The sequence below is a fragment of the Hippocampus zosterae genome, chromosome 4 (assembly GCF_025434085.1).
Source record: "Hippocampus zosterae strain Florida chromosome 4, ASM2543408v3, whole genome shotgun sequence".
NCBI lineage: Eukaryota > Metazoa > Chordata > Actinopteri > Syngnathiformes > Syngnathidae > Hippocampus > Hippocampus zosterae.
In genome coordinates, this window is record NC_067454.1 from 21,617,008 (window position 1) to 21,641,513 (window position 24,506).

The 24,506-nt window shown below is 42.3% G+C and overlaps 2 protein-coding genes across 2 annotated transcripts; one reads left to right on the forward strand and one right to left on the reverse strand.

Moving 5' to 3' along the window:
- Positions 1-1,096: 1,096 nt before the first annotated feature.
- On the reverse strand, positions 1,097-4,947 carry LOC127599370 (solute carrier family 25 member 44-like). Its single transcript, XM_052063300.1, has 4 exons — positions 4,727-4,947; positions 3,505-4,311; positions 3,030-3,157; positions 1,097-2,915 (listed from the first exon to the last, which is right to left on the reverse strand). The coding sequence occupies exons 2-4, from the start codon at positions 4,169-4,171 to the stop codon at positions 2,724-2,726; spliced, it is 987 nt and encodes a 328-aa protein (XP_051919260.1). The 5' UTR covers positions 4,172-4,311; positions 4,727-4,947; the 3' UTR covers positions 1,097-2,723.
- A 1,165-nt stretch (positions 4,948-6,112) lies between these two features.
- On the forward strand, positions 6,113-10,975 carry psma4 (proteasome 20S subunit alpha 4). Its single transcript, XM_052063344.1, has 9 exons — positions 6,113-6,245; positions 6,622-6,647; positions 6,724-6,766; positions 6,966-7,128; positions 7,207-7,284; positions 7,697-7,785; positions 10,252-10,382; positions 10,527-10,650; positions 10,747-10,975. Exons 2-9 carry the CDS (start codon positions 6,645-6,647, stop codon positions 10,899-10,901), a joined length of 786 nt encoding a protein of 261 aa, XP_051919304.1. The 5' UTR covers positions 6,113-6,245; positions 6,622-6,644; the 3' UTR covers positions 10,902-10,975.
- The last annotated feature ends 13,531 nt before the right edge of the window (positions 10,976-24,506 follow it).

The window sequence follows — 24,506 nt, forward strand, 5'->3', positions numbered from 1 at the left end:
ATGCACAGTGAACTAAAGTGGGATCTTGACTTTAGTGTGCCCCAACTTATGCGCTTTTCAAGTTCTGCTGTGACCTGGTTAATTTTTCTTGCTTTCTTGCAAGCTTCAGATCCAATTCGGAGCATAAATAGTTGTTTTTTCTGCACAAAACTCAGGCAGGTCAGTCCTAACTAAGCCTTGTTGCATGAACTGATGAAGCCTTCTCAGGCAAATGGGAGCAGTCCAGTTGTGATTAAGTCAGGGGTGGGCAATTATTTTTTGCATAGGGCCACATGAGAACCAGAAAACATTATGGAGGGCCGGATCAAAAGGGTGAACTAAATAAGACATTATATTAATTGGATTTCTTTATTTAAAAAGCAGTATTTTGCACTTTTTGGCACGTTTTTCAGACTTTAAGAGTACATTATTCTGTCGTATCGAACGGGATTTGCTTGACTTGGCGCTACTGCGGGCTTCCGTATCGTCTCCCCCTTCCTCCATATGCTCTGCAACATCAAGTAACTGTGCCACCTGGCGTTGAAATGCCTGTCATTACAAGTCCAAATGAAATGAATGCAGTCGTTGACATCGAACCTTAATTGTGTACCAACCTCCGGCGGGCCGGACTAACTTTACACACTTGGTGAATCATCTGTAAACTATTGTTATGGTTGTTTATGTCTTGTGACCTGTTGTAACTGTCATATCCTTGTGCAGGAGGTTTTTTGCCTAACTCAAATTATCCTCAAAATGGGGATAGTTCGAGCGTGTTTTTTTTTCTTCCCCTCTCCCTCCCTTGTGGTTTCTTTCTGACTTGCGGGTTGAGTGAACGCTGGCGCGTTTGGCTGCCGCTGCTCAACCTGTATTGTGTTTTATTGTTTTTGTTATTGTAAAGTGTCCTTGGGTTTCTTGAAAGGCGCTTCTAAATAAAATGCATTATTATTATTATTAAAAAGACAAACGGGTCGGATTTGGCCCGCGGGCCGTAGCTTGTCCACCGCTGGATTGTCAATGTCCTGAGAAAGTAATGCCGGAGAGACAATCTTGAAGCAAGCTTCAGATAGATGGGTGAAGTGAGAAGAAAAAAAGAGTAAAGCAGAAAACTACCGTTCAATTTGACATCTTAATGGGAAATGTTTTATTACATTTCTCACTTTGAAAATGAATGGATACAATAATTATAAATGTGCAATCTACATACGGATTTGATCTTACAGTGATAGATGGCACATTTTGATAAGTACCTATGCAAATTTAAGGGCAACTAGCATAAACCTGACATTGGGTTGTGGTATGATGAAGGCATACATTTGTTACAATCAATATGACTCTAAAAGCCATTTTTTGACCCAAATGTTTTGCGATCAATACAATACTTTACAGTTGTTTTTATTTGCGATTTGGTACTGACCCCAAGTTTAGCAAAAGGTGCCTTTCACAATGTGACAGGAAAGTGATGCACAAACTCTCAAAAGCAAAAATGACCTCATTATACAAAGCAATTACTTCTGGTGCATGATTTAATACATGGACTTTTTTGATGTTCAATAGTACGGACAAAAGTAAATTGCCATGGTCGTGCGCCCGTGCAAAGAATCTGTACAAAAAAAATATAGCGATCACGTCACGCTGCTTGTTCTCACAATTTAGTAACGCAGTGTTAAGAATTTTTTTTAAATATACAGAATGATTTATTTTCAATTGTGAAAGATAACTGCTCCTTTCCTAAAAACAGCAACACCCAAATACAATAGAAATGAATAAATTACACACAGTACATTCTTTTAAGACCAGCAGTAAATGCACCATTTCTTTTGTGCTTCAAACCATAAAATAGTAAGGACAAACATTGTGAGTTGCATGGAACTTTCTATTTCATCATTTATTAATAGGGACAACAAATACACATTTAATTACTGTACCACAGGGAAAATACCAGTATTTTGTCATTACTTCCTGGGAGAAAGTGAAAAAAGATTACCTCCACCATTGAATAGTTACTGACAAAAATCAGGTTTGGGCAAGGGCCCACTATTTGTTGTTCAAACATTTATAGTAGAGGACAAAACTCTCCCCACAACTGCATAACCACAGTTCATGCTCCGAATGAAGAAATAAAATGAGTCTGCAAACGCTTAAAGGGGAAGTCAACCAGAACATTTTCTTCACAATGTTTCATGCGCCTCAACTACCGGTACTCTAAACACGGAATTCTAAATAATGAGCAAAATCCAACTGTTTTTAGCCATCTTAAAGGATGGGCATTTTTTGACACTTTCTGACAACTGAAAATGGCATCACAGTCCCATAGGGCTCACTACCAATCACAACACAACCGTTTTCTGAAGCTGAGCCATGATGGGATCATTACTTGAGGCTTGAGCAACTATTATGTCATTTTGACACAACAACAAATGGCAAAATGGCCACCCCCTAAGATGGACAAAAACGGGTGGATTTTACAGATTCGCTCATATTCCACAATCACAAAATTCATGAGAATTAGACTAGTGGGGGCTGCATAGAACATATTATTGTAAAGTAATTTTGCGGGGTTGACTTCCCCTTGAATTGTTCTCTTGGTTAAAAAAACAACAACAACAAAACATGAGGTATTCTTGTTTTTGTGTCCAATCTTGATTTTCACCAGCATAGGAGTGTATGTTTCATATTAAAAAAAACAAGCGTTATGGCAGTCTCTTTGAATCAGTTCATGTCACGGTTCCCGTGACCGGTCATTTCTACCAGTGTCTGGTGTACACCAGCTCTGGCCGTAAGCTCAGTTTTTTGAGGCTCTCGTAGCCTACCACCATGACGATGGCGGTGGGGGTGGATGAAATGATGCGGGCCGACAGCCCTTTGGTCATTCCCCAGAAGCCCTCCTCCTTGATCAGCTGCCTGAAGGTCTCTGTGATTGAACTGCGACCTTCAACCTGAACAGAACACAAAGGAACTCAGCTGAATTTACAATCACTAGTACACTGTACAATTGGAACCTTTAAGGCATGTACAGCTTTGTGTTATAGGCATCTTGACCTGGGACTTACCTGCACTCTGGCTCTGATGACATCCATGGGGTTGGTGACGGTGGAGGCGGTGGCCGCAGCGAGTGGACCTGCCATGGCCTGCAGGACCAGATGAGGACAGCCAGCGGGGGCCAGATTTGACAGCTGCTCTGAAGAACACACACAGGAGGAGGATCATTCCATTTATCCATCCATCCATTATCCGAGCCGCTTATCGGAACCTATGCCAGCTGTCTGCAGGCAACAGTGTAGCACCAAACTACTCACAAAAAGGTGAGAGGATATTTAGCTTTCAGCTGAAATTTCAAGATGAATCTGAAATGCACTGCGATGCTTACAGGTGAACTAAACATGACCAATAAATGTCCAAGGGAATCACATTTCTATTTTGTGTTTCCTGTGAAGGTCATATGGTTGTTCATTTTATGTTAATCGTAAAATTACATGCTGACATTGAATATCGCGAACTACAGTAAACATGTGAATTTAGGCTTACCTGCATAAAAATGATAAAAAGGCCACCAGACTGCACTGTTTGGGATGTAGGTGAGTAGAGAAGCCAGAGCTCCCCTGTAGAAACCCGGTAAACCATCAGCAGCAAATATTTGCGCAACTATGCTCCTGGTTTGGCCAAACACTCGTCTGGTCTTGCCAGCCTCTGAGTGGGCATTAGGGCGAAAGCGGCTGAGGTGCTCCCCTTGCCCCTGCATCATCAGCTGCTGTGACACCACATCTATGGGGACAGTGATGCTCTGCGCTACCATGGAAGCGAGGCCGCCCGCCACCACCGACTTGACCGTGTTGTCATCGCTATATTTGGAGACATACTTTCTCACCAGCTCATAGGTGGTTATGTATGCCTGGCCTGAGATGAGGGTGAAGCTGTTGACCATGAAGCCGCGGTACAGGCCCCGAACACCCTCCGCCCGCAGAATCTTGACAAAGGCATCCAAGGTGCCGTTGTAAAGCGATTTGCCGCGCTGCACCTGCAGCCGAGTCCGGATGAGGGTCGCCGGGTAGACCGTGGCCCTGATGCTCAAGGTGATGAACACGCCAAAAGAGTAGAATTTCCTTTTGTCCAAGTCTTCCCACTCGATGATTTGTATGTTCCTCCTTTGCTGCACGGTACCGGCCGGAGGAGCATCCTCATTGGAATGATTCATGTCTGAGATCTAGTAAAAGAGCATTTGGAGTGTCTGACGTGTCACAGCCCAGTGGTTTGTGATTAGCCGGCACCTGTCCCGGGTGTAACCCCGTTTCTCACTCAAAGTCAGGTAGGACAGGCTGCAGCTCGCACGCAACACTAAAGGGGACAAGAAAATTGAGTTATAACAAATGATAATCAGGGACAGTAGTGTGGATTTTGTTCTCAAATAATGAATGATGTGCGAAAAGCTTAGTACATAGCAGCGATAAAGTTCAACGGTCAGGATGTATTTTAACTAAAGCACGAAAATTAAGCAATTCTAATAATGTGGGCAGACAAAGTAACACAGCCTGTTAGCGTTTTCATTGTTAGTATATATTAACGATAATGTAGTAGTTATGACAGCAGCTTTGTTTTTAGCCTTGAAGTCAGAACCGTTAATAAGAACACTGTGCACCCAGTGTGACGCTCGAACGAGGCTAAAGTTCGAAATACAGGATTGTACTGTCCTACTGTACAGCGGGTCCGCGATGTTAGCATAGCCCTCATGAATTCCATTTTAAACACTTACCCTTCGAACGGATCTTTACGTTAAATCCATGTGCTAAACGACTTGAAACACCACGTCAACGTCCGATTAAAATGTGCTCATTGGAGTAACGTCATCGAGCGGTTGAAACATTAAAACATTGCCAGAGTTGACTTGGCAACCTCCGATCTCGTCTCAACTTCCAGCTTCCATTCCAAACACTGTACTGGCCGTGCTGATGCCACAACCAATCAGGACACGCGTCCTCCCATATCTTCTTTTCTTCACTCTCAACTTGTGGGCCGGTAAATACCATAGCGCCGTCTAGAGTGACCAAGCCACTCTCGCTCATCCTGTGTTCATTTTAAAATCTGAAAAAATATTCAATACAGTATTCAATATAAACAGAAATTAAATGTAGCCGGGTCTTTGGAAATACTGGACTGGACACAAAATATTTTTAGGTGGGCTTTATTCCCGACTGAACAATGAAAACTTGTTCACCATTAAGATGAAAGACTGCGATGTTAACTGAATTTTAAAAGAGGTCGAAAAGGGATCTAAGAGATCAAAGAAAATAATTTACCAGATTACAGACAATTACGCCACAATAGACAACAGCAGTGGCTTGTCGATATGTTCCAGTGTGTTGGGTGACAAAGCACGTGGTCAAACACAAATTATCTCCCCTGCTGTACAGCTGTTCACACGACTCACTAGTGGTAGATTTCAAACTCCAACCCAAACCACTCCAGATATTGTGCTCTGAAATATCGCCAGGGTTACGAGGACGATCATGGTAGTATCAAGTTGGGACAAGCAGTGCCACAGTTCAGCGACTACCCTCCTTTACGTGCATGTCACCCTTTCTGATCTGATTCTCACACGCATATTTGAGAACTGAGGACACTAATAGTTGAAGCTACATAATGTGAGTGGAATTTCATCCCATTCTTGTTTGATGTACAGCTTCAGCTCTTTAACAGTCCGGTGACTCCAGTGTCATATTTTACGCACATTTTCAATGGGGGACAGGTCTGGATTGTCGGCAGGCAAGTCGAGAACCCCACTCTTACTGTATATACGAAGCCACGCTGTTGTAACACGTACAGAATGTGGTTTAGCATTGTTTTGGTGAAATAAGCAGGGGCGTCCATGAAGAAGACACTGCTTGGATGGCACTATATGTTTCCCCAAAACCTGTATGTACCTTTCACCATGAATGCCCCCGTCATAGATGGGCAAATTCCCCATGCCATTGGCACTAACACAGCCCCACACCATCACAGATGCTGGCTTTTGAACTTTGTGTCCATAACAGGCCGGATGGCGTTTTCCTCTTCAACTTGGAGAACACGAAATCCACAAAAACGTCGTAAAACGAGAAGCTTTGTACGTATGTTCTGTGTAATCAGAACCTGTGTTGTCCTCCCACAGTTAGGTGGCGCTGTTTGAGCCAGTGTCTCACTGTAGCATTCACTCTCACACCGTTGGAAGTGTTAAACAGAAAGTACAATAATTTTCTTCGTTGGATAATACAACTTGCGCTTTTTCATCGAAGGTACTGTAAACATACGTTATCAATAACGCTGATAACGTTTTTCTCAACTACGTGTTTGGAGTCAGAAATGCTTGACTGTCGTGTTTGTTCTCTTTTATTATGAAGTAGCATGCTAGCTAGCTTAGCTTCGATATTGCAGATTCATTCTGTTGAGTTAGCAAGCTGTCACACCGAGACACACTAGTTCATTGTTGATACATATAAATGCGTTGTAATTTGTCTTTAAGGTATTATCATTGAGGTCCTTTGTTAAGGTATATCGTAAATGTGGCACAATTAAAACCACAGGTATTAGAAGGCTCGAGCTATGTGCGTAAAAATGTTGACTCATTTTCTTCTGGCTCTGACCTCCTAATCTTTCAATTTTTTTCGACAGGATAGTTACTCGCTGACGAAGAAATGGTAAGTTACCTCATTTTGCATTCATTAAATGTTTTGTACCCTACTCTACTAATATGTGTTCCTGTTTGATGTTTAGTCTCGCAGATATGATTCCCGGACAACCATATTTTCTCCTGAAGGCAAGTGTATTTGTCTTTGTATTTGATAATAGTTATTTGGTGCATCGTGATGGATAGCACGTCTGTCATAGTTGGATATTTGATCTTCTTTGATCTGTAGAGTAAGAGTTAGTTTTCTCTGGTGGCATTCTGATTTAGCGGTCATGTTGAGTTTGTAAGAGTTTCGTTATTACAGTATTATTAAATCTGCACTTTGTAGGCCGCCTGTATCAGGTGGAATACGCAATGGAAGCAATCGGTCATGCCGGAACTTGTCTTGGGATTCTGGCGAATGATGGGGTGCTGCTAGCAGCAGAGAGACGTAACATACACAAACTGTTGGACGAGGTCTTTTTCTCTGAGAAGATCTACAAGCTCAATGAGTGAGTGCATCATCTCCCTTCGCTCGCCGTGGACAAAGCATAGTCATCTTAATTTTTTATTTGTGTGTGTGTGTTTAGGGACATGGCTTGCAGTGTTGCAGGTATCACATCAGATGCTAATGTGCTGACAAATGAGCTGCGGCTAATTGCACAAAGGTAAGGCTCAGAAAAACTTGTCTTATGTTTAACCTTTCATTGTCACAAATAAGATAAGATAAGATAAGATAAGAAACCCTTTATTAGTCTCACAGTGGAGAAATTCCCAATTCACAGCAGCAAAGTTATGAAAGTAAGAAGTAGAACAACAAAGTATAGGAGCTGCTGGAAAGGCAGCCACTCTCGCGGCGCCATTTTGAAGTCAAAATAAGAAAAATAACACAAGACAACACATAGGACACAGACAGTCGTTCAATCTTCACCAATTTTCTGCATACACTTTGTTGTCTGAAGCAGTTCTAGATGAAAGAGGAGAGGATCAAAGTGTCCTTTCTCCAGTGGATCAGAGACGTCATGCTCCCATTTCTTAAGTCTGAAATGTTGCTTTTAAGAATTCTTTTTTCCTTTTCAGGTATTTATTGCAGTACCAGGAGCCAATGCCCTGTGAGCAGTTGGTGACAGCGCTGTGTGACATCAAGCAGGCTTACACTCAATTTGGAGGTAGGAAGCTTCGTTTGTTGTGTGTACCTTCAAGAATCTGAAAGTAAGGTTTACAAGATTACTTTGAAATGGGTATTAAAGTGTTTGAGGATTGTCGGTAGTAGTATGTTTAAAGTGTAAAGTAGAGGTGTCCTGATCCAATATTGATATTGGTTCAATATCTGTCACCCCCCGCCCCCCCCCCCCAAAAAAAAACGATGTCGGATTATATCGCTCTACATCCAAAATCTCAAATATTAGCATTCATATACAAGCGGTCTATACCAGACTCCACTCCTGCTCTTCTATACAGCAGCATGATTGGTTCTAAATGCACTGTAAACTTAAATTTTAGTTTTGCATTTCAAAGAGTATTTTTTTTATTGTCTTTATTATGGTCATTTCTCAAAGTCCTTTCATTTATTTTGTACAGTATTTAGGTTATTTAAGTACAGTACATTCTCATGTTCGAGGTTGAATATATGGAACCCAGTAAATAACTCGTATGTTCTCATACCTTCTGTTGATCATTATTGTTCTTGTTTGAATAGTATCCTGAAGTCTCTTCTGACATTTTAATAAAAAAATAATAATAAGCATTGTATCATTCCTTGCTAAGATTGTAATGGATCGATATCGGACTGTGCTCGAGGCTGCAATATCGTATTGTATCAGAATTGAAAAAGTTGTATCTGGGCACCCCCAGTGTAAATTATGAACATTTTTAGGGGGAGGTTTGTCAATTACCGTATTTTCACGACTATAAGGCGCCATTAAAAGTCTTAAATTTTCTCCAAAATGGACAGGACGCCTTATGGTGCGGAGCGTCCTTTATATGCGCCGAGTTCCAAAATCTGACTGATAGCCGACACGCTGTTTATAGAGAAAAGGCGGAAGTGACTGTGGCCAGGCATGCGGGAGAGAAGTCGGCCAATCAGGGAAGGGTGGGCGTGTATATATACATATATGGAGAGGGAGAGAGACAGAGACAGAGAGGGAGAGAGAGGACAGACAAGCTAGTCCGCCAATGGTGAAGGGTGGGCGTGTAAGTGGACGCCTCAAGCCAGTGTACCAACACTTGTATAGAGTGTGGCAATGTGCATTGTTGCAAAACAACTCCGGTTTTGGTTTCTAAGAACCCCTGAAAATAAATTCGACAAAAAGACACGCCTACGAAGCTCAGTTCAAACTTAAAGCCACCGGTTATGCTTTTGGCATGCGTGCCCATCTCACAGCAGCGGTGAAAAAACAAGTGAAGCAAATGAACTCTGAGCTTGCCGTTATTCCCGGAGGCTTGACTAAAGAACTCCAACCGCTGGACATTGGCATCAACCGGGCGTTCAAAGTAAAGTTGCAAACGGCATGGGAACAATGGATGATCGGTGGCAAACACAACTTTACAAAGAGTGAGAGGCAGCGCTTGGCGAGTTACGCAACAACGAGAGGGAACGCGGCGTTTTTGATGGATTACGGTACTTGCACAATTGTTCAATTCTTTCTACACACACGCGCGCTGCCACCTTGTTTCGCTCTGTTCTTTACTTTCAAATGTGGGAAAGCTTCACACGAGAGAAATGTTGACTTTGCTGTTGCTACTCCTTATTTCCGCTCGGCAATGCGTAGCAACTCACACTAGCATGTGATGCATTCAATGACAACTGAGATGTGCAGTCCTCTGCTTCTGATACAGAGGATGAGGGCTTTGATGGATTTCTGGGTGATGATTGATCGATAAACGTGAGAACATTGTACGATGGCTAAATAAAATGCACCCGAACTCAGTTCTGCTTTCGTTGCCTTTTTAAAAACGTGTTTTTAGCTTATCTGTATATCTTGACATGCTACCGTATGCTTCAAGCTAACGTGTTAGAGTGCGCGCATGCATGCCGTATGTTTAAGCTGGCGTATGTTTTACCACTGTAAAACTGCGGCCATTAGTACGATGCGTCCTGTGTATGTGTAAAATACAGAAATGTCACCCATTAATGAGACTGCGGCCATTAGTACGATGCGCCGAATAGTCGTGAAAATACGGTACTCCCAGTTTTCTGCATCACATTGCAGGGCTCTGTCTTCACCCCACACAAATAGCGCGGGATTGAATTCCATACTTTCAGATGTATTTATTTTTAATGGGAGGGATCCCACATATGAACGGACCGGTGTTCGTGTGGTTAGCGTGTTGACCTCACAGTGCAGAGGCACCGGGTTCGATTCCCGCTCCGACCTCCCTGTGTGGAGTTTGCATGTTCACCCCGGGCCCGTGTGGGTTTTCTCCGGGTACTCCGGTTTCAAAACGGATCAAAAAATGGATGGATGGATCCCACGCATGATCATGGGGAAGGAAATGACTTGCCATGACTTGTCAGATGTGTACCTGTCTGTAGCCCTCAATGAAAAGACTGTAAACCACATTCATTTCTATTAATTGGTTGCCAAGTTCTGTGTGTATTTCTAGTCTTTGTCATTTATGATTTCTGTTTACAGGCAAGAGACCGTTTGGTGTCTCTCTATTGTACATGGGTTGGGACAAACACTATGGCTTCCAGTTGTACCAAAGTGACCCCAGTGGCAACTACGGTGGCTGGAAGGCAACATGCATCGGCAACAACAGCGCTGTAAGCTCTAATGGATGCCAGTTTTCAACTTGCGTTTGTCTCAGTGCAGAAAAGTCATTTTTGGCAACACTGCACACAGTCCAGTCCATTAATATTGGGATTCCTTCTGCATGCATTTTTTAAATTGTCATGGAACTCACTCAGGCTGCAGTTTCCATGTTGAAGCAAGACTACAAAGAGGGAGAGATGACACTGTCTTCGGCTCTGGCTCTGGCTGTCAAAGTTCTCAACAAAACAATGGATGTCAGCAAGCTTTCTGCTGAGAAAGGTGAGCTCAAAACAACCATTCCCGGAACATATATCATACGAGGTTTCCCGTGGACGAAATTGTTTCATTTTAGTTGTCCTTGCCATTCCTTTTCAGTGGAGATTGCCACTCTGACACGGGAGGACGGCAAAACAAAGATCAAAGTGCTGAAACAGAAGGAGGTGGAAGAGCTGATCAAGAGACACGAGGCTGAGGAAGCTAAGGCTGAGAAAGACAAGAAGGAGAAAGAGCAGAAAGAAAAGGATAAATGAACGCAATGACATTTCTTCATGTCATATAGCCTTGTATTGTTTTGTCTTTTACATTAAAAGTTTGGAAATGGTTACATTGTGGTCATAAAATGCATCTACTTCACAGGTGTCAAACCCCTGTCCTTCAGGGCCGCTATCCTGCATTTTCTTAGATATTTCCTTCCTCCAACACACATTGAAATGTTCAGGATCGTTATCAGGCTCCTGCAGAGCTTGTTGATGAGCTGCTCATTTGAATCAGGGGTGTTGAAGGAGGGAAACATCGAAAACATGCACGATAAGTGTCCCTTGGGGACCATAGTTTGCCACCTTTGTAAATGTGGGGAGGGAATAGTAGTTTAGATACAGCACAATACAGTATATCCATTATCCGAAAGCGCTTCATCCTCATGAGGGTCGCGGGCATGCTGGAGCCCATCCGAGCCGACTTTTTGGAATGGAGAGCGCAACGGTAAGTCCTTTCTTTTAATTTTCACATTTTCATAAAATACTTAGACTTGATTGAATGTCTCACTTACTGTGATTATAGTATCAAGAATTGTAAACATCAAATCGTAATAAAAATTGCACCATTGATCAAAAAATGAGCTAATCCAGCCTTTGTTTATTACCTATTATTGATTAAATGTATCAGAAAATCGGAAAAGTGATGGTTTATTTTTCAGGAATATTAAGACAAAATGTCCATGCTGGAATGAATGAAGTCGGTTTTCATGTGTCGTGTGCTCTACTTACCACATGATGGCGACAGTGTTCAGTCAAATCAGAAGAAAATGTTGAAACGCGGAACTTTTCAGAAATATGAATCGTTCTGAATATGTAATGATCCATCCATGCATTTTCTGAACCGCTTATTAGACAATGAAAAAAAACCTAACAATTACAGAGGTTCTGAAAACAATGTGTTTAACAAATATAAATATAATATTGCAATATAAAAACATTTTGGTATTAAAGTGCCATTGGTAAACAAAACAAAGTAGATTAGTTTTATACTAGAAGCTCAACAAATTTTAAATGATGAAATCAATCAACTGTATACTTGACCAACTTTCAGACCTGTAGAGTGAAGTCACAACATCCAAATGAAGTCAAATCAAACAGTTATGTTATAACGTAGTTTGATTCTAAACTGAGGTTACACACACTTCGTATCACACCTAGATCAGCCAGTGATGTAACAAAATGAACACATTTCTGAGTCGAAACCCCAAGTTGATGTAGTAAAGCAATTAACGGTGGCCATAACTTTGAGGTGACAACTTGGGTTCACAACTTGCTTTTATTTGACGCCAGCAGAGACTGGTTGAGGTTTTTCATGGCCTGTAAATCAACATCGCTAATTCATTGAAAGGCCCAAGGCAGTGAGGTCATGGTTTTCACATGAGCTTGAGTGGGAGGATCTTGGCATGTTGTGAGTGACCGGACCCCCCCACACCCACACCCTCTCAGCACTGACCAACCCGTCCTTTGCTCTTTTAGGCGATTTGTGTATAAACGCAACACTGATGCCGACTTTCTTTTTGGAAATGCTCACTCTCTTAAAGGTTCCTCTTCTTTGGGAAGGCCTTCCACTGTACACTGTGATGGAGCAGATTGAAACCATGAAACCAGCCTGTTGTATTGTAAACACAGAGCCCCCCCAAAAAAGTGTTGGAATGTCTGCGGGGGGAGCTGCAAGAGCGAGGTCAGCTGGAGGCCAAAACAGGTGGTATACATCAGAATCAAGGCTGACATCTCAGCATTAACTTATCCAAACAAGCGGCAAGGCAGTATGTTGTCTCGCTGGCACTATGGGAGGAACAGCAAAATGAAAGAGAAGTGGGGGGAAGAGTGGGGACGAGGCAGACAGGAACGAGTGGGAGTGACCCCACAATGCAAGGCGATCATCTGACCATCTCCCCTTCAGTCTCACAGGAGAAAGACACTTAGAAGGCAAGGCTTAACACGAAAATTGTAGTCGTTTTCACCGCTGTTCTTGATTTACTGTCAGATATCAGTAGTTCAGGGATGGACTTTTTCCCGACAGGGCATAGTGTCAGCAGGAATAATACATCATGGCTGATTCACTGTGTTTGCTGCTTTTAAAGCTTTCCAAAAGGATGCTGCCGTATTTTTCATACTGCTGATGAGTAACATCCATCTATTTTCTGTAGTGCTTGTCCTCATTAGGGTTGTGGGTGGACAAGTGCATGGTCTCCATTTAATCACAGCGCACATGTAGACAAACAATTCACACGTCTGGACAATTTTGAGTCTTTAATTCATCTATCACGCAGGATTTTAGAATGTGGGAGTACCAAAACAAAACAAACATGTAAATGTCACACAGGAAGGTCGCAGCTGAGATTTTAACCCAAAACCTCTTGGATGTGATGCTGATGTGCTGAACATTATCTACAGTGCTGCTCTCCAGCATATACTTTTGGTGTAGTTTAAGTATAAGGTGTAGTCCGGAGGCGGACTACACCTTAAACTGGTTGCCAGACAGTTGCAGGGCACACATTCACACCCAGATCCACACTGTCAATCAAAACTAAAACAATATGGAACTGAAGTTAAAAAACAAAAGTCAAAACAAAATAAAAAGTAACTATAATAACAAATCTAAAAGTATGGTGCCATTCCCAAAATACTCATGTCCAGTTTAGACATTGACAATCAGAGCAAAGACAAACATTTCAAAGCATAATTTATAATCCCAATAGCTACAGTTAACAATGGATGATAAAGTGTAATTTGGGGGGAAGGGGGGCTTATGAGGATTTTTGCTCTGGTGCTGCACAGCTTCTCCTGTGACTCACTCGGGACCATTCCATCCATGGAACATTTTTAAGGTCAACAAGCAAACTTGACTCCTAAACATTGGCGGGCCACTCTCAAAGTCACCGGTCCACTAGGCACTCTTTTTACTAAACAAAAACTTGCACTGAATCCGTATACACGCAGCCACGAATGTGTGAAAAGTCAACAGTTATCAAAATATATTCCATATCAATTGTATTTATCTGAAGTGAGTCAAACTTAAGAAGCCCCTGCGATGATCCCTCTCAATGTGCACTCCTCCAAACGTTTTACAAATAAATTCACTCACTGGATTGTAAAGTACTGACCTTACAGGGGAAAGACCCATTACACAGTCTTCTCATCCATGACCGTCGTTTTGTGAGCAGCCCGCAAATACTTGCAAGACATCGCTGGCTGACTTCACCATAAATGGAGCTGAGTTTTAGTAAACAGTACTTAGAAGCCGTGCACTTAGGGCCTGTTCAAGACGGCATATGAAGCTTGTCTTTTTGTTGGCGCGCTTCTGTGGTACTTACTGCATGTTGGTGCAATTATTATTCTTTTTTAGATTTAATATTCCTTTGGTAACTAAATAACAGGTGGCATGGGGCCCATTCAATCTTCAAACAGCAGTCACGCAGGATTTTTTTTAATGTTTTGAGGTTTGAATGTGGCTATTGTAGAACACAGGATTAATAATATTATGATTATATGACAGTAGGCGGACACTGGTAAAGCAACCGATCAACATATTATGGCCCTTGAACAACCAAGTCATCAAACAGTTCTGTCTTCACAAAGATAAGACTGTTCAGTTGGAAGTGACGCTGTCAGAGGGGTGACAATCAAGTGTTAGCAAAAATAATTACAGATCATGGCTATGTGTTTTATTTATTTATTTTCTTGTGGTTATTCCTTTAAAATTGCAGTTTAGAGCTGATACTGACTATTTTAATTGTTGTTTGACCGCAAACGTTCCCGCCGTCCCAGGGTTGTTAACCACTGTGAAGCCCCCCAACTCCAAACAACACATTGTCATTCGCATTCCAGATAGGAGATATTTTAATTACTTCTTGACAAGCACAAGTATAACTTAACTGCAACATTTATTTTGAAAAAAAAATTGATGCGATAAAGTATAATAATATTCTGACACGTAACATTTTTAAAGGGACAATGATTTGTAAAAAAAAGAATACGTTGTCCTTCCCAATACCACCGAAAGCTGCAGTTTACCAACTGTTGTGTAGCATATTTTTGCATTGGAGTTTGCCTGGCCTTCTTCTCCGACAATTTGTGTTTCAAGACATAAAGTTATAAAGTAGGCTGGTTTTATTTGACAACTGAGTTGCGTCTCATTGATTGATTGATTGTATTGATAACAATTAAACTGAATCTGGAATATGCAAGTATCCAAACACATCCTGTGACCCTAACATGTTCTTGTGTTGATGCTGTTATCTTCAGTAATCTACTTTCGATACCACTTGTCCTCATTAGAGTCACGCTAAGGTGCCGTAAGGGAGAGAAAAGTGAGACCAATTCTAAGAGGCCAAGCCTAACAGGGGCCTCGGAAAACAACATTTACACTTTCTGACATTGAACTGATCGGGGATCAAAGAAAGGTTTTTTTGTTGTTGTTGTTTGTTTTTACAGCTGCTCACATTACTGGCAACACTTCTGGGGTCACCACTAGGGACTCCCTCTCCTCCCTCAAAACTTCAAACAGCTCACTGTAGGACTGGAAGCCTACCATGACCAAGTTGGAACATAGAGAAGCTCTTTCATACACCGAAACAACGATTGGCATCCCAAGGTGCATCTTTTTCATCATCAAACGCCTACTCTGCCCAATTGTAACCCCCCCAACGACATTCCCACCACCACCACCACCACTCCTCAACTGACCCTGCCCTCTGCACCACATTCCTGGACCTCTTCCAAGACAAAGTGAACTCAATCCACCAACAGCTTCTGGCAATCAGCCCATGTAAACCGCTCACCCCACCAACTCTGATTTCTGACCGACTCACCTAACACCCTTAGCTCTATTTGTCTGCATTCACCCTGATGGAGACACATCCAGTCACCGAACTTGTCACAAGGACCAAAGCCTCCCCCTGCTGCCAGAACTTTGGTTGCTTCTTTGGTTAATCCTGCCTGCCAGTCCTCTGCAACACAATGGCTGACTCCTCCCTCGGATCTGGCCCTTTACGCTCCAGCAAACCTGGCCTTGGACAAAAAAATAAAATAAAAATAAAAAACAACCACAAATACAAAGTGATTCATTTTTCTCAGCAATATCATGACGGAAGCATTTGCCAACCAACTTCACCAACACATGTCCAACTCTTCGCTGTGTATCCTTTCAATGTGACGTCAGACCTAAAGACAGCACTCGCCAATCTCTGTGCTGCGTTTGATACTGTCTGCCATCTTCCCCAACCACTAGGACCTAGCCTCACTGGCAGAGCTCTGTCATTGTTCGACCTATACCTGTTCAACAGAAAACAGTCACCATCCATAGATCTAGATCCACTCTCGCGCCTGTCAACCAAAGTGTACCACAAGGCTCTGTACTCGGACGCCTCCTCTTCACAATATACTGTACATTATGCTCCTCCTTGGTTCCCATTTATTTACCAACAACACCCAGCAAACACCATCAGTGCACGTCCAACTATTATCTTCATCGGTAGGCACAGGCCTGCCTTCATAACATCAAACTTTCAATCGAAAAAAATGCTGGATTGTTTTCTTAACCGACTCAGTGAGTAGCTGTGGACCGACTGTCTTACATTTAATGTAACATGTTGGTGACTGCTCAATGGCTCAGTGTGTAACACTCTTGACTTTGGATAAAGTAATTGTGGTTCAAATCTCATTCAAGACAAATGGTGCACCCATGGAAAGCTGGTGGGTTGTGTCAGGAAGGGCATACGGAGTAAAACAAGTTGTTTCTTCTTCTTCTTAGAAAATGTTGCTAAGAAAAATTGTATATGTAACACCGCTATACTGACAATCTGCTCATCCATTTCTTTGAATCTTTAACTCAGGGGTGTCAAACTCAGGTCCTGGAGGGCCGCTGTCCTGCATGTTTTCCAAGTCTCCCTGTTGCAACAGACCTGATTGAAATCAGGGAGACTTGGAAAACATGCAGGACAGCAGCCCTCCAGGACCTGCGTTTGATATCCTATGCTTTAACTCATCAGTATGGGTAATTTTTATCCTTTGTTAGATCAAAATCTTGACACATGAGCTGGGTCAAATCCTCAACCCAATGCACTACTGGGTAGAAATAAGAGAGCATTGGCTTCACCCCTTTCGGACCCAGTTAACCATTTCACTCAATTTGGGTCACTTATTGATCCAGCAGTTTTCAGCATGTACGGTAGTCAGATTAAACAGAGCTAGCCAATGGCTGTCGTCGTTGAAACACCGCATAGAAAGCTTGGAGAAATATCCATTAATATCAATGACAACTCTGTCTACCGTTTCCTGTGGTTAATTTTGGACTCCAACCTCTTGTTCCAATCACACATTAAACCCGACACCATGTGAGCCTTCTCTCGCCTTAAAAAACATCTCCTGAGTCTGTCCATCTGACCGACTCTGTCATCAAGACCCTCATTCATGCTCTAGTCACTTCTCATTTGGACTCAAGCAACAGAGTCCTGGACCCTGTGCCTGGCCAGGTCTTGGATAAACTCCAATTTGTCCATAACTCTGCTGCTGCAGTTCTCGCCATTCAAAGTCCTTGCAGCATATGACCCCACCCTGATGCACCTTCACTTGCTCCCCATCAACTTCAGGGTTGAACGTCACCAACGTCTTCCATTCCTGTACCGCTGCCCTGAAGCTGTGTACAACTGACGCTGGCCTGCTCTCCAATCCAAACACGAAACTTTGTGCATTTGGTGACAAAGCCTTCGGTGCCGTAGAAAAATATGTCATGCTGATTCCCTGCTCATTAAAAACAAAAAAATCTCTCCTCAAATACCATCTGTTCACCAAAGCATGCATTCAAGAACCTAAATGCACACGCACACACACAGAGCCAAATTGATTTAATCATTACAATTGCTGCTCTGTATTAACATAAAACACATTTAAAAGAAGGATTTGTTTCATCTGTGGGGATGTACTACATGCAGTGATAAATAAAAAAAAACAAACACATTAAATCACGACTGAATTTCTCAGGGCGGTGAATTTTAGTGCTGATTTTAATTTCCAGACGTTTTACATAAGTGTCAATGTTCAGCCCAATCAATGGGCCCCTTAATGAATTGATAAACAATGTTGGGATAGTTCAAGCTTTGTCCTGATAGCTGCGCGGTCTTGGATTCTAATCTTGGGTCCAACCTTCTTGTGTGGCGTTTGCATGTTCTTCCTATGCTTACATGCGTTTTGTTTTGTTTTCCCAGGTTATCGGCCTTCCTCCCGCTTTCCAAAAAAGTGTATGGTGGCTTAATTGAAGATTGTCCAGCGTGAATGTGAGTGCGCCCTGCGATCAGATGGTGACCTGTCCAGATGTCTCCCACCTCCTGTCCAAAGTCAGTCAGGACAGACTCCAACTCACCTGTGACCCTCATAACGGCAAGTGCTACAAAAAATGAATGGATGGTTGACCAGGTATCGAACACGATGCAAACAAGATTCAAATGCTGGAAAATGCAACCCCTTCATTCACTCTCTATTCCCTTGATGAAGTGTAGAAGATCATTCAAACACTTGTGCAGTAAAACTAAAACTGGAACTGAAGCAACACTAGGTTGTTTCGCCATTTTCCAGACAACTCGTGTGTGGCTTTACAGAATAGAGAAAGAATATGTCTCCTTTTGTGTTGCATGGCTACAGCGTGCCTGCACAACTCACTGATAACAAAGACAAAGGCAAAGATTTCAAGCTTATTATATTCTACATTGTTTATTCAGTGGAGATTCTGAATGACTGACTACGTGAAATAGAAAACCTGGAGTGGAGAACACATAAGTCAGCATATTCTTTATAACTGACTAAAGTGGAGTCAGTGAAAGCAAACAAAAGGCTCATTGACTGAAGTTGATAGGAATACTTAAAGTGGGCGATGTGGACAGCTGCATTTGGGAAGGTGAAGGTGACTAAATTCACAAGGCAAAGAAAGATGTGTCACATGTGTGATAAACACCTGCATGAAAATCAAGCCCTCACTCAATTTGTTCATTCATTCATTCATTCATCTTCCGTACCGCTTGATCCTCACTAGGGTCGCGGGGGGTGCTGGAGCCCATCCCAGCCGTCTCCGGGCAGTAGGCGGGGGACACCCTGAATCGGTTGCCAGCCAATCGCAGGGCACACAGAAACAAACAACCATTCGCACTCACACTCACACCTAGGGACAATTTAGAGTGTTCAATCAGCCTGCCATGCATATTTTTGGAATGTGGGAGGAAACCGGAGCACCCGGAGAAAACCCACGCAGGCCCGGGGAGAAAATGCAAACTCCACACAGGGAGGCCGGAGCTGGAATCGAACCCGGTACCTCTGCACTGTGAAGCCGACGTGCTAACCACTGGACTACCGGGCCGCCCAATTTGTTCATGTTGAATTTAAAAATACAGTGCTATTATTCTGAATACAAATCTAAATCATACTGAGATAGCACTGTGGGACTAATTTTTCTGTGTGTTTCAGTGGCGCCCTGGCCTTCACATGTATTTTTTTCCAGTGTCGTTGGTGGTGACCAACACTGGAAGTTAGACTCCAGTGAGCCAGAATGATGACATAAAGTGGTGACAAAATTGTTTGACTTCAGTGAAACGGTTATACCATTCAAGAAACAGAGGAGGCTTAAAAACCGTGTCATGACGAAATTATTAAGTCAGAGACAAAAACTTAATAGGAGCGTGTCCTCCAGCGTGTCCTGGGTTGTCCCCGCGGTCTCCTGCCGGTGGGACATTATGCCCGAAACACCTCACCAGGGAGGCGTCCGGAAGGTATCCTAATCAGATGCCCAAGCCGTTTCATCTGGGTCCTCTCGACGTGGAGGAGAAATGGCTCGACTATGAGCCCCTCCCAGTTGACCGAGCGTAATCTGTTCAAATCCAGCTGTACATTTTAGACACTTGTCAGAATTACTTAATCCGCCAAAAATAAATTCTGATTGAGTTATGACTAATCAACATTATTTCTTACTGGGGTTGTAGTCTGCGGTGATATAGAACAACGGAGTAATTAAAAAAAAAATAATAATGTTTGATTAATAACAGTGCTTAGAAACTCTCAATTTAAACATATTCCTTCTGTTCTGTTATGATTTGTTATCCGTTATGATAATATGGTGTGGAACATACCATTAATTGTTAGGAGTCAGCGTCTGGAAATGAGCTTTCTTGGTGCCCAATCTGAGAGAGTCTGTTCCAAGAAGACCGGCGGCGCATGTGACACTGCGTTAAATTCATAGACACAGGCGTGAACAGTCACCTCCCTGTCATTCTGCATGTGATATTTCTTCTTGACGAATAAATGTCAGCGGGCTATTGAACAGTTCTGGTTACAGTGCGCGTGAGTGTCTGGTTTCCGACAGACATTCAGTTTGTGCCGGCTCTATGATTAGTGGTGTCAGACTAGCGATGAGTTTCCAAACCTTCAGTAAGCCATGGCACAAAAGAAAAAGTTGCAAAAAATCCAGGTGCGTGACATGACTTTTTTTTTTTTGCTGTATGAATGGCAACAGAGGGACACATGAACTAAATGGACCTTCTTCCGTCTAATGGACCATTTTAATTTTTCTGCCTGACACTATACATTACTGACATTGATAAATGAACAAAGATCTATTATTTGTTGCAAGTAAATAATTGTTCGGACCACTGAAGTGAAATTGGATCATATCAACGGCTTTGAACTCTCATAGAACACTCACGTGCCGTGGGGCACATTGATTGGAGTGATCACAAAAGGCTCTCAAGTATATAGCCTACATGTTGAAATGAAAATTTAAAAGTGTGGGAAGAACCCTATCCAAATTGAAATGTAAAAGTGCAATTTTTTATATTCTGTTTGTCATCCTGGCACAGTCTTCGGTGTTGCAAGGCGACAGCATAGGTTTTATTTCGGAGCGTGGATGTTTTAGGGCGGCGGCAGGTGCCGTGTTGAGAGACAAATCCAGTAATGGGGGTAGCGTATAGGGAGGGAGAATATATTTTGGGGAGGGGAAGTGAAGTGCATTACCTGGGGGCAGCCAATAGGCTGGCACTACCCCATCGCCCTCCATCACCTCCACTCAGCTGCTGCATCTGAGGCCAACTTAGCACCATTCATAATGCATGCTCACCACTCCATCCCCACCCCCTCGCTCAGGCTTGTCATGGCCCGTTCCTTCTGACAAGTCAGCCCAACTCCACTTTAGCTCCTAAGAGGACGTGCACGGTTGCATAATTTAAATACCACCCGCTGTTTTCAGGGTTCATGTCTTATCAAAAATGCAGCAGACTGACTTTGGAGGGTGTGGGGGTTGATCGAAATGGTGTAGGAGAGGATGCTCCAGTTCAGACAATGGGTGTGGGCGGCGACCAAAACTTTGTCTTAGAAACTTTTTTGGGGTTACATTACTTGGGCATCCAATTCTTTTGCAGGCCTACAACGTACATAAAACCTTTTTTTGTTCCATGCTGTACTGTGGCCTGCATCTCCAGCTGTCACATGGGGGAGGGAGGGACTGATTCCCTCGCAGGGATTTGATATACGGAGGGCAGCAATATCATAAGCTTTTAGGACTTGGCTCATGGGATTTGGATCGTGGACCGGAAGTGCGTGGACTTGAGACCAACTGTGGATCAAAAAACAACTGATCCAAAATACAGAAAATTATGCTCAGTGGCTGAGGAGATTTTTCTTCCTCAGCACCACAGAGGTGACTGCGTTGTGGCATGAACGGAAATCAAGACTCAATCACAAGTGTTTTTCAATAACATTATACAGTATATTTGCATTTAATCATCCTCAATTGGCTGATGACCAGTCCAACTACAAAAAGCTTGGCTTTAGCTAACCCACCAACCTAATGGGGACAAGTAGTTTAGCAAATACATGTAGATGGATGAAGATTTGCTTTCCACGCCAGTCCAAATAATCCTGGGTATACCAGTTTGAAATGCATGTGCTTTTTGGTTGATGTACAGTATGTTGCACAGGTTGCCATGGAAAATGACAACAACTGAATGAAAAAGGTTGAAGCCATTAAAATGTACTTTGATTCCTTCAATTGAGACCGAGGCAGAATACCAATCAGCAGTGCACAGACCTCTGGCAAGTTGGAATTGTTAATGTGAGAGCAAAACAAACAAAAAAAGAGAATGTTTCTTTGTTCATCCGTATGCAAGCACTTCACGACCTAGTTCACTGAAGGTGACAAATCATAATTTACAATGAGACTGTAGCATTTCTGAAGCTAGGTTGAGTGGAAGGTACAGTTTGAGGTCAAACAGAAAGAAACAACAAATGCCTTCCAACAAATGTCACACTTGTGTTTGTGTCCCTTGGTTGGATCACAGGCGGCTTTCGGATTGATAGTGAATGATGTAAATTGTTTTTACACCATTATTCATCTATCTATATTTAGTCCGGGCAGAATCAGGATTCCAAAAGCGTAGACGCAGATAAGAGATTTTGATCAAAAATATATTTGTACCTTGTTCTTCTCCTTTCGGCGTGTCCCTTTTCAGGGGTTGCCACAGCGAGTCATTAATTTCCATCTTTCCCTGTTCTCCGCATCCTCTACTCTGACTCCAACTACCTGCATGCCTTCCCTCAGGGTATCCATTTTATATTTGTATAACACAAACAAAGTACAACGAAGGACGCTGGTAACAAAGAATCAGGAAAAGGCGAGAACAAACAAAAAGGGCTTGCAAAGGGCAAGGAACGAGCTAAACGTAAATTGTTTGGTCAGCTCAAAGGACAAGAAAATGCAATACACGATGACCACAAACCGAGAATACTTAGATAAACCGAAATACTGAACAAACGAGGCAAAAGCTTTTGAGGGAAAAATGTTGAGCACCACATAGAAATTTAAGTTGGGAGCAAAGCTAATAATCCAACAGTCAGTCAGTTGACATGGCCTGCCTTTTACAGCAGACAGGTAACGGGGACAGATTTGAGAAGAAACACCCACTCTCCAGCTGGAGACTGAGAAAACAAAGCAAACAAGACAAGATCATGACAGATGATCAAACTCAGACTTTTCGTTTCTCTAAACATGTCCCAATGTGATTAATAGTACCTGGAATAATTCGTTCCACATTCCTTTCACTTTAAACGCAAGTAACATTTTAAGTTAACATTATCAATCAACAAAATAGACAAAAGAACAGTATTTAAGCACGCCCTTAATTTTAATAAGGATACTTCTCATTTTTAATGTAAACAGTCACACAAATGTTCACGTAATTGATCACAAGTAATATGGCAGCTAATCAGTCAGGCTAGTACAATGGCTAACATAGCCATCTACACATCTTGTTGTCAAACTATACAAACAGCTAAACTCAAATGCTTGACACCAGTCACAGAAGATTCAAATCAATGTCCTAAGATTGAGATTCCTACCAAGCAACAGAAGAAATTAAACCAAAATAAAACACTGGCAACAGCACTGAACAGAAACACTGATACTTGGTTAGCTTGGACAAAAATACTACAAAAATTGAAGCATGAGAGTCCGCCTTCTCTCTGACTTCTGTAGATTTTCTTCTCTTCTCTTTGACCACCGCTGTCCTTTCCAAAATAAGTGCAGCAAAACTCGAAAGGAAAAAACAAAACAAAATAAAGAGTTGTTTCTTTGATTCAATCTGGAATTCTGGAATGAGATCTATTCAGGTGCAATCATGCAGCATACATCTACCTCTTTGGAGATAACTATTATGACATCCCTACTTCAGTTGCAGACAACTACAGTATATTACCCTTGTCAAATAACTGCATTAGGGCTATGATTCCTTGTGTTGAATAAAAGAGACTAATCAACAATTAATTGCATCTTCACATTTGAAAATGCCGTCATCCATCATTGTGGAGCTTCCTTGTTGTCTCAGTGCAGGAAAATCCCAGTGGACCTCCACGGTTCTCAACGCAGCCTCTGAGCAAGTTTAATATTTGATGAAATTATTTCTGCTCACTGCCCCTGCTCTCCTTGTTGCGTCTCGCTGTCTTTGCTTTGAATTCAATGACCATTTGAAACCGAAATACAACCGTGACAAACATTCGTCCAGTTAACATATTGCGCTGTGGTTTAATATCATAATAGTCAGACTTGTGTGGGGCTGTTTTCAACAAGAATGGTCTTGTGAAAATGTCAGTAGGAATTAAAAACTAAACATTCGTATGTAAAGGTGAAGTGAATTCTTGAAACCTGCATTACATTTTATTGGTTCGGACTAGAAATTAACAAAACACTACACAATGTAAGAAAAATGTATTTTACTTCACTATCACACCACAGATGAAATGGTTGAATAATCCAGGGAGATCACCCTCTATGCCCCCCCCCCCCCCCCAGCCCCCACCTCATCTCCAACTTTCTGGAGGAGCATACGGAGTAAAAACCCAATGTTTACATGGCGCAGATTGATTTAGTGTCTCTGAATGGCGGACCTACGTCCTGCTGCTATTAAGTGCCTTGTTATTGTTCATTGGATGAGAACCATGTCTTGGCTCTGCACTGCTCAAAAGCGAACAGGAGAATGTGCGATTAACATGTTTAGTTTGGAGGCCTGTGATTGATACTCCATGGCAGTTAAGAGATTTACCTTACAAAGATTTACTGAGCTCTAA

Coding starts and splice junctions, on each gene's coding strand:
- LOC127599370 (XM_052063300.1), bottom strand. CDS start 4,171: ATGAATCATTCCAATGAGGATGCTCCTCCGGCCGGTACCGTGCAGCAA. Junction 3,158..3,504: donor TTTTTATCATTTTTATGCAG/GTAAGCCTAAAT, acceptor TGTGTTCTTCAG/AGCAGCTGTCAAATCTGGCC. Junction 2,916..3,029: donor TCATCAGAGCCAGAGTGCAG/GTAAGTCCCAGG, acceptor TGTTCTGTTCAG/GTTGAAGGTCGCAGTTCAAT.
- psma4 (XM_052063344.1), top strand. Junction 10,383..10,526: donor GCATCGGCAACAACAGCGCT/GTAAGCTCTAAT, acceptor GAACTCACTCAG/GCTGCAGTTTCCATGTTGAA. Junction 10,651..10,746: donor CAAGCTTTCTGCTGAGAAAG/GTGAGCTCAAAA, acceptor ATTCCTTTTCAG/TGGAGATTGCCACTCTGACA.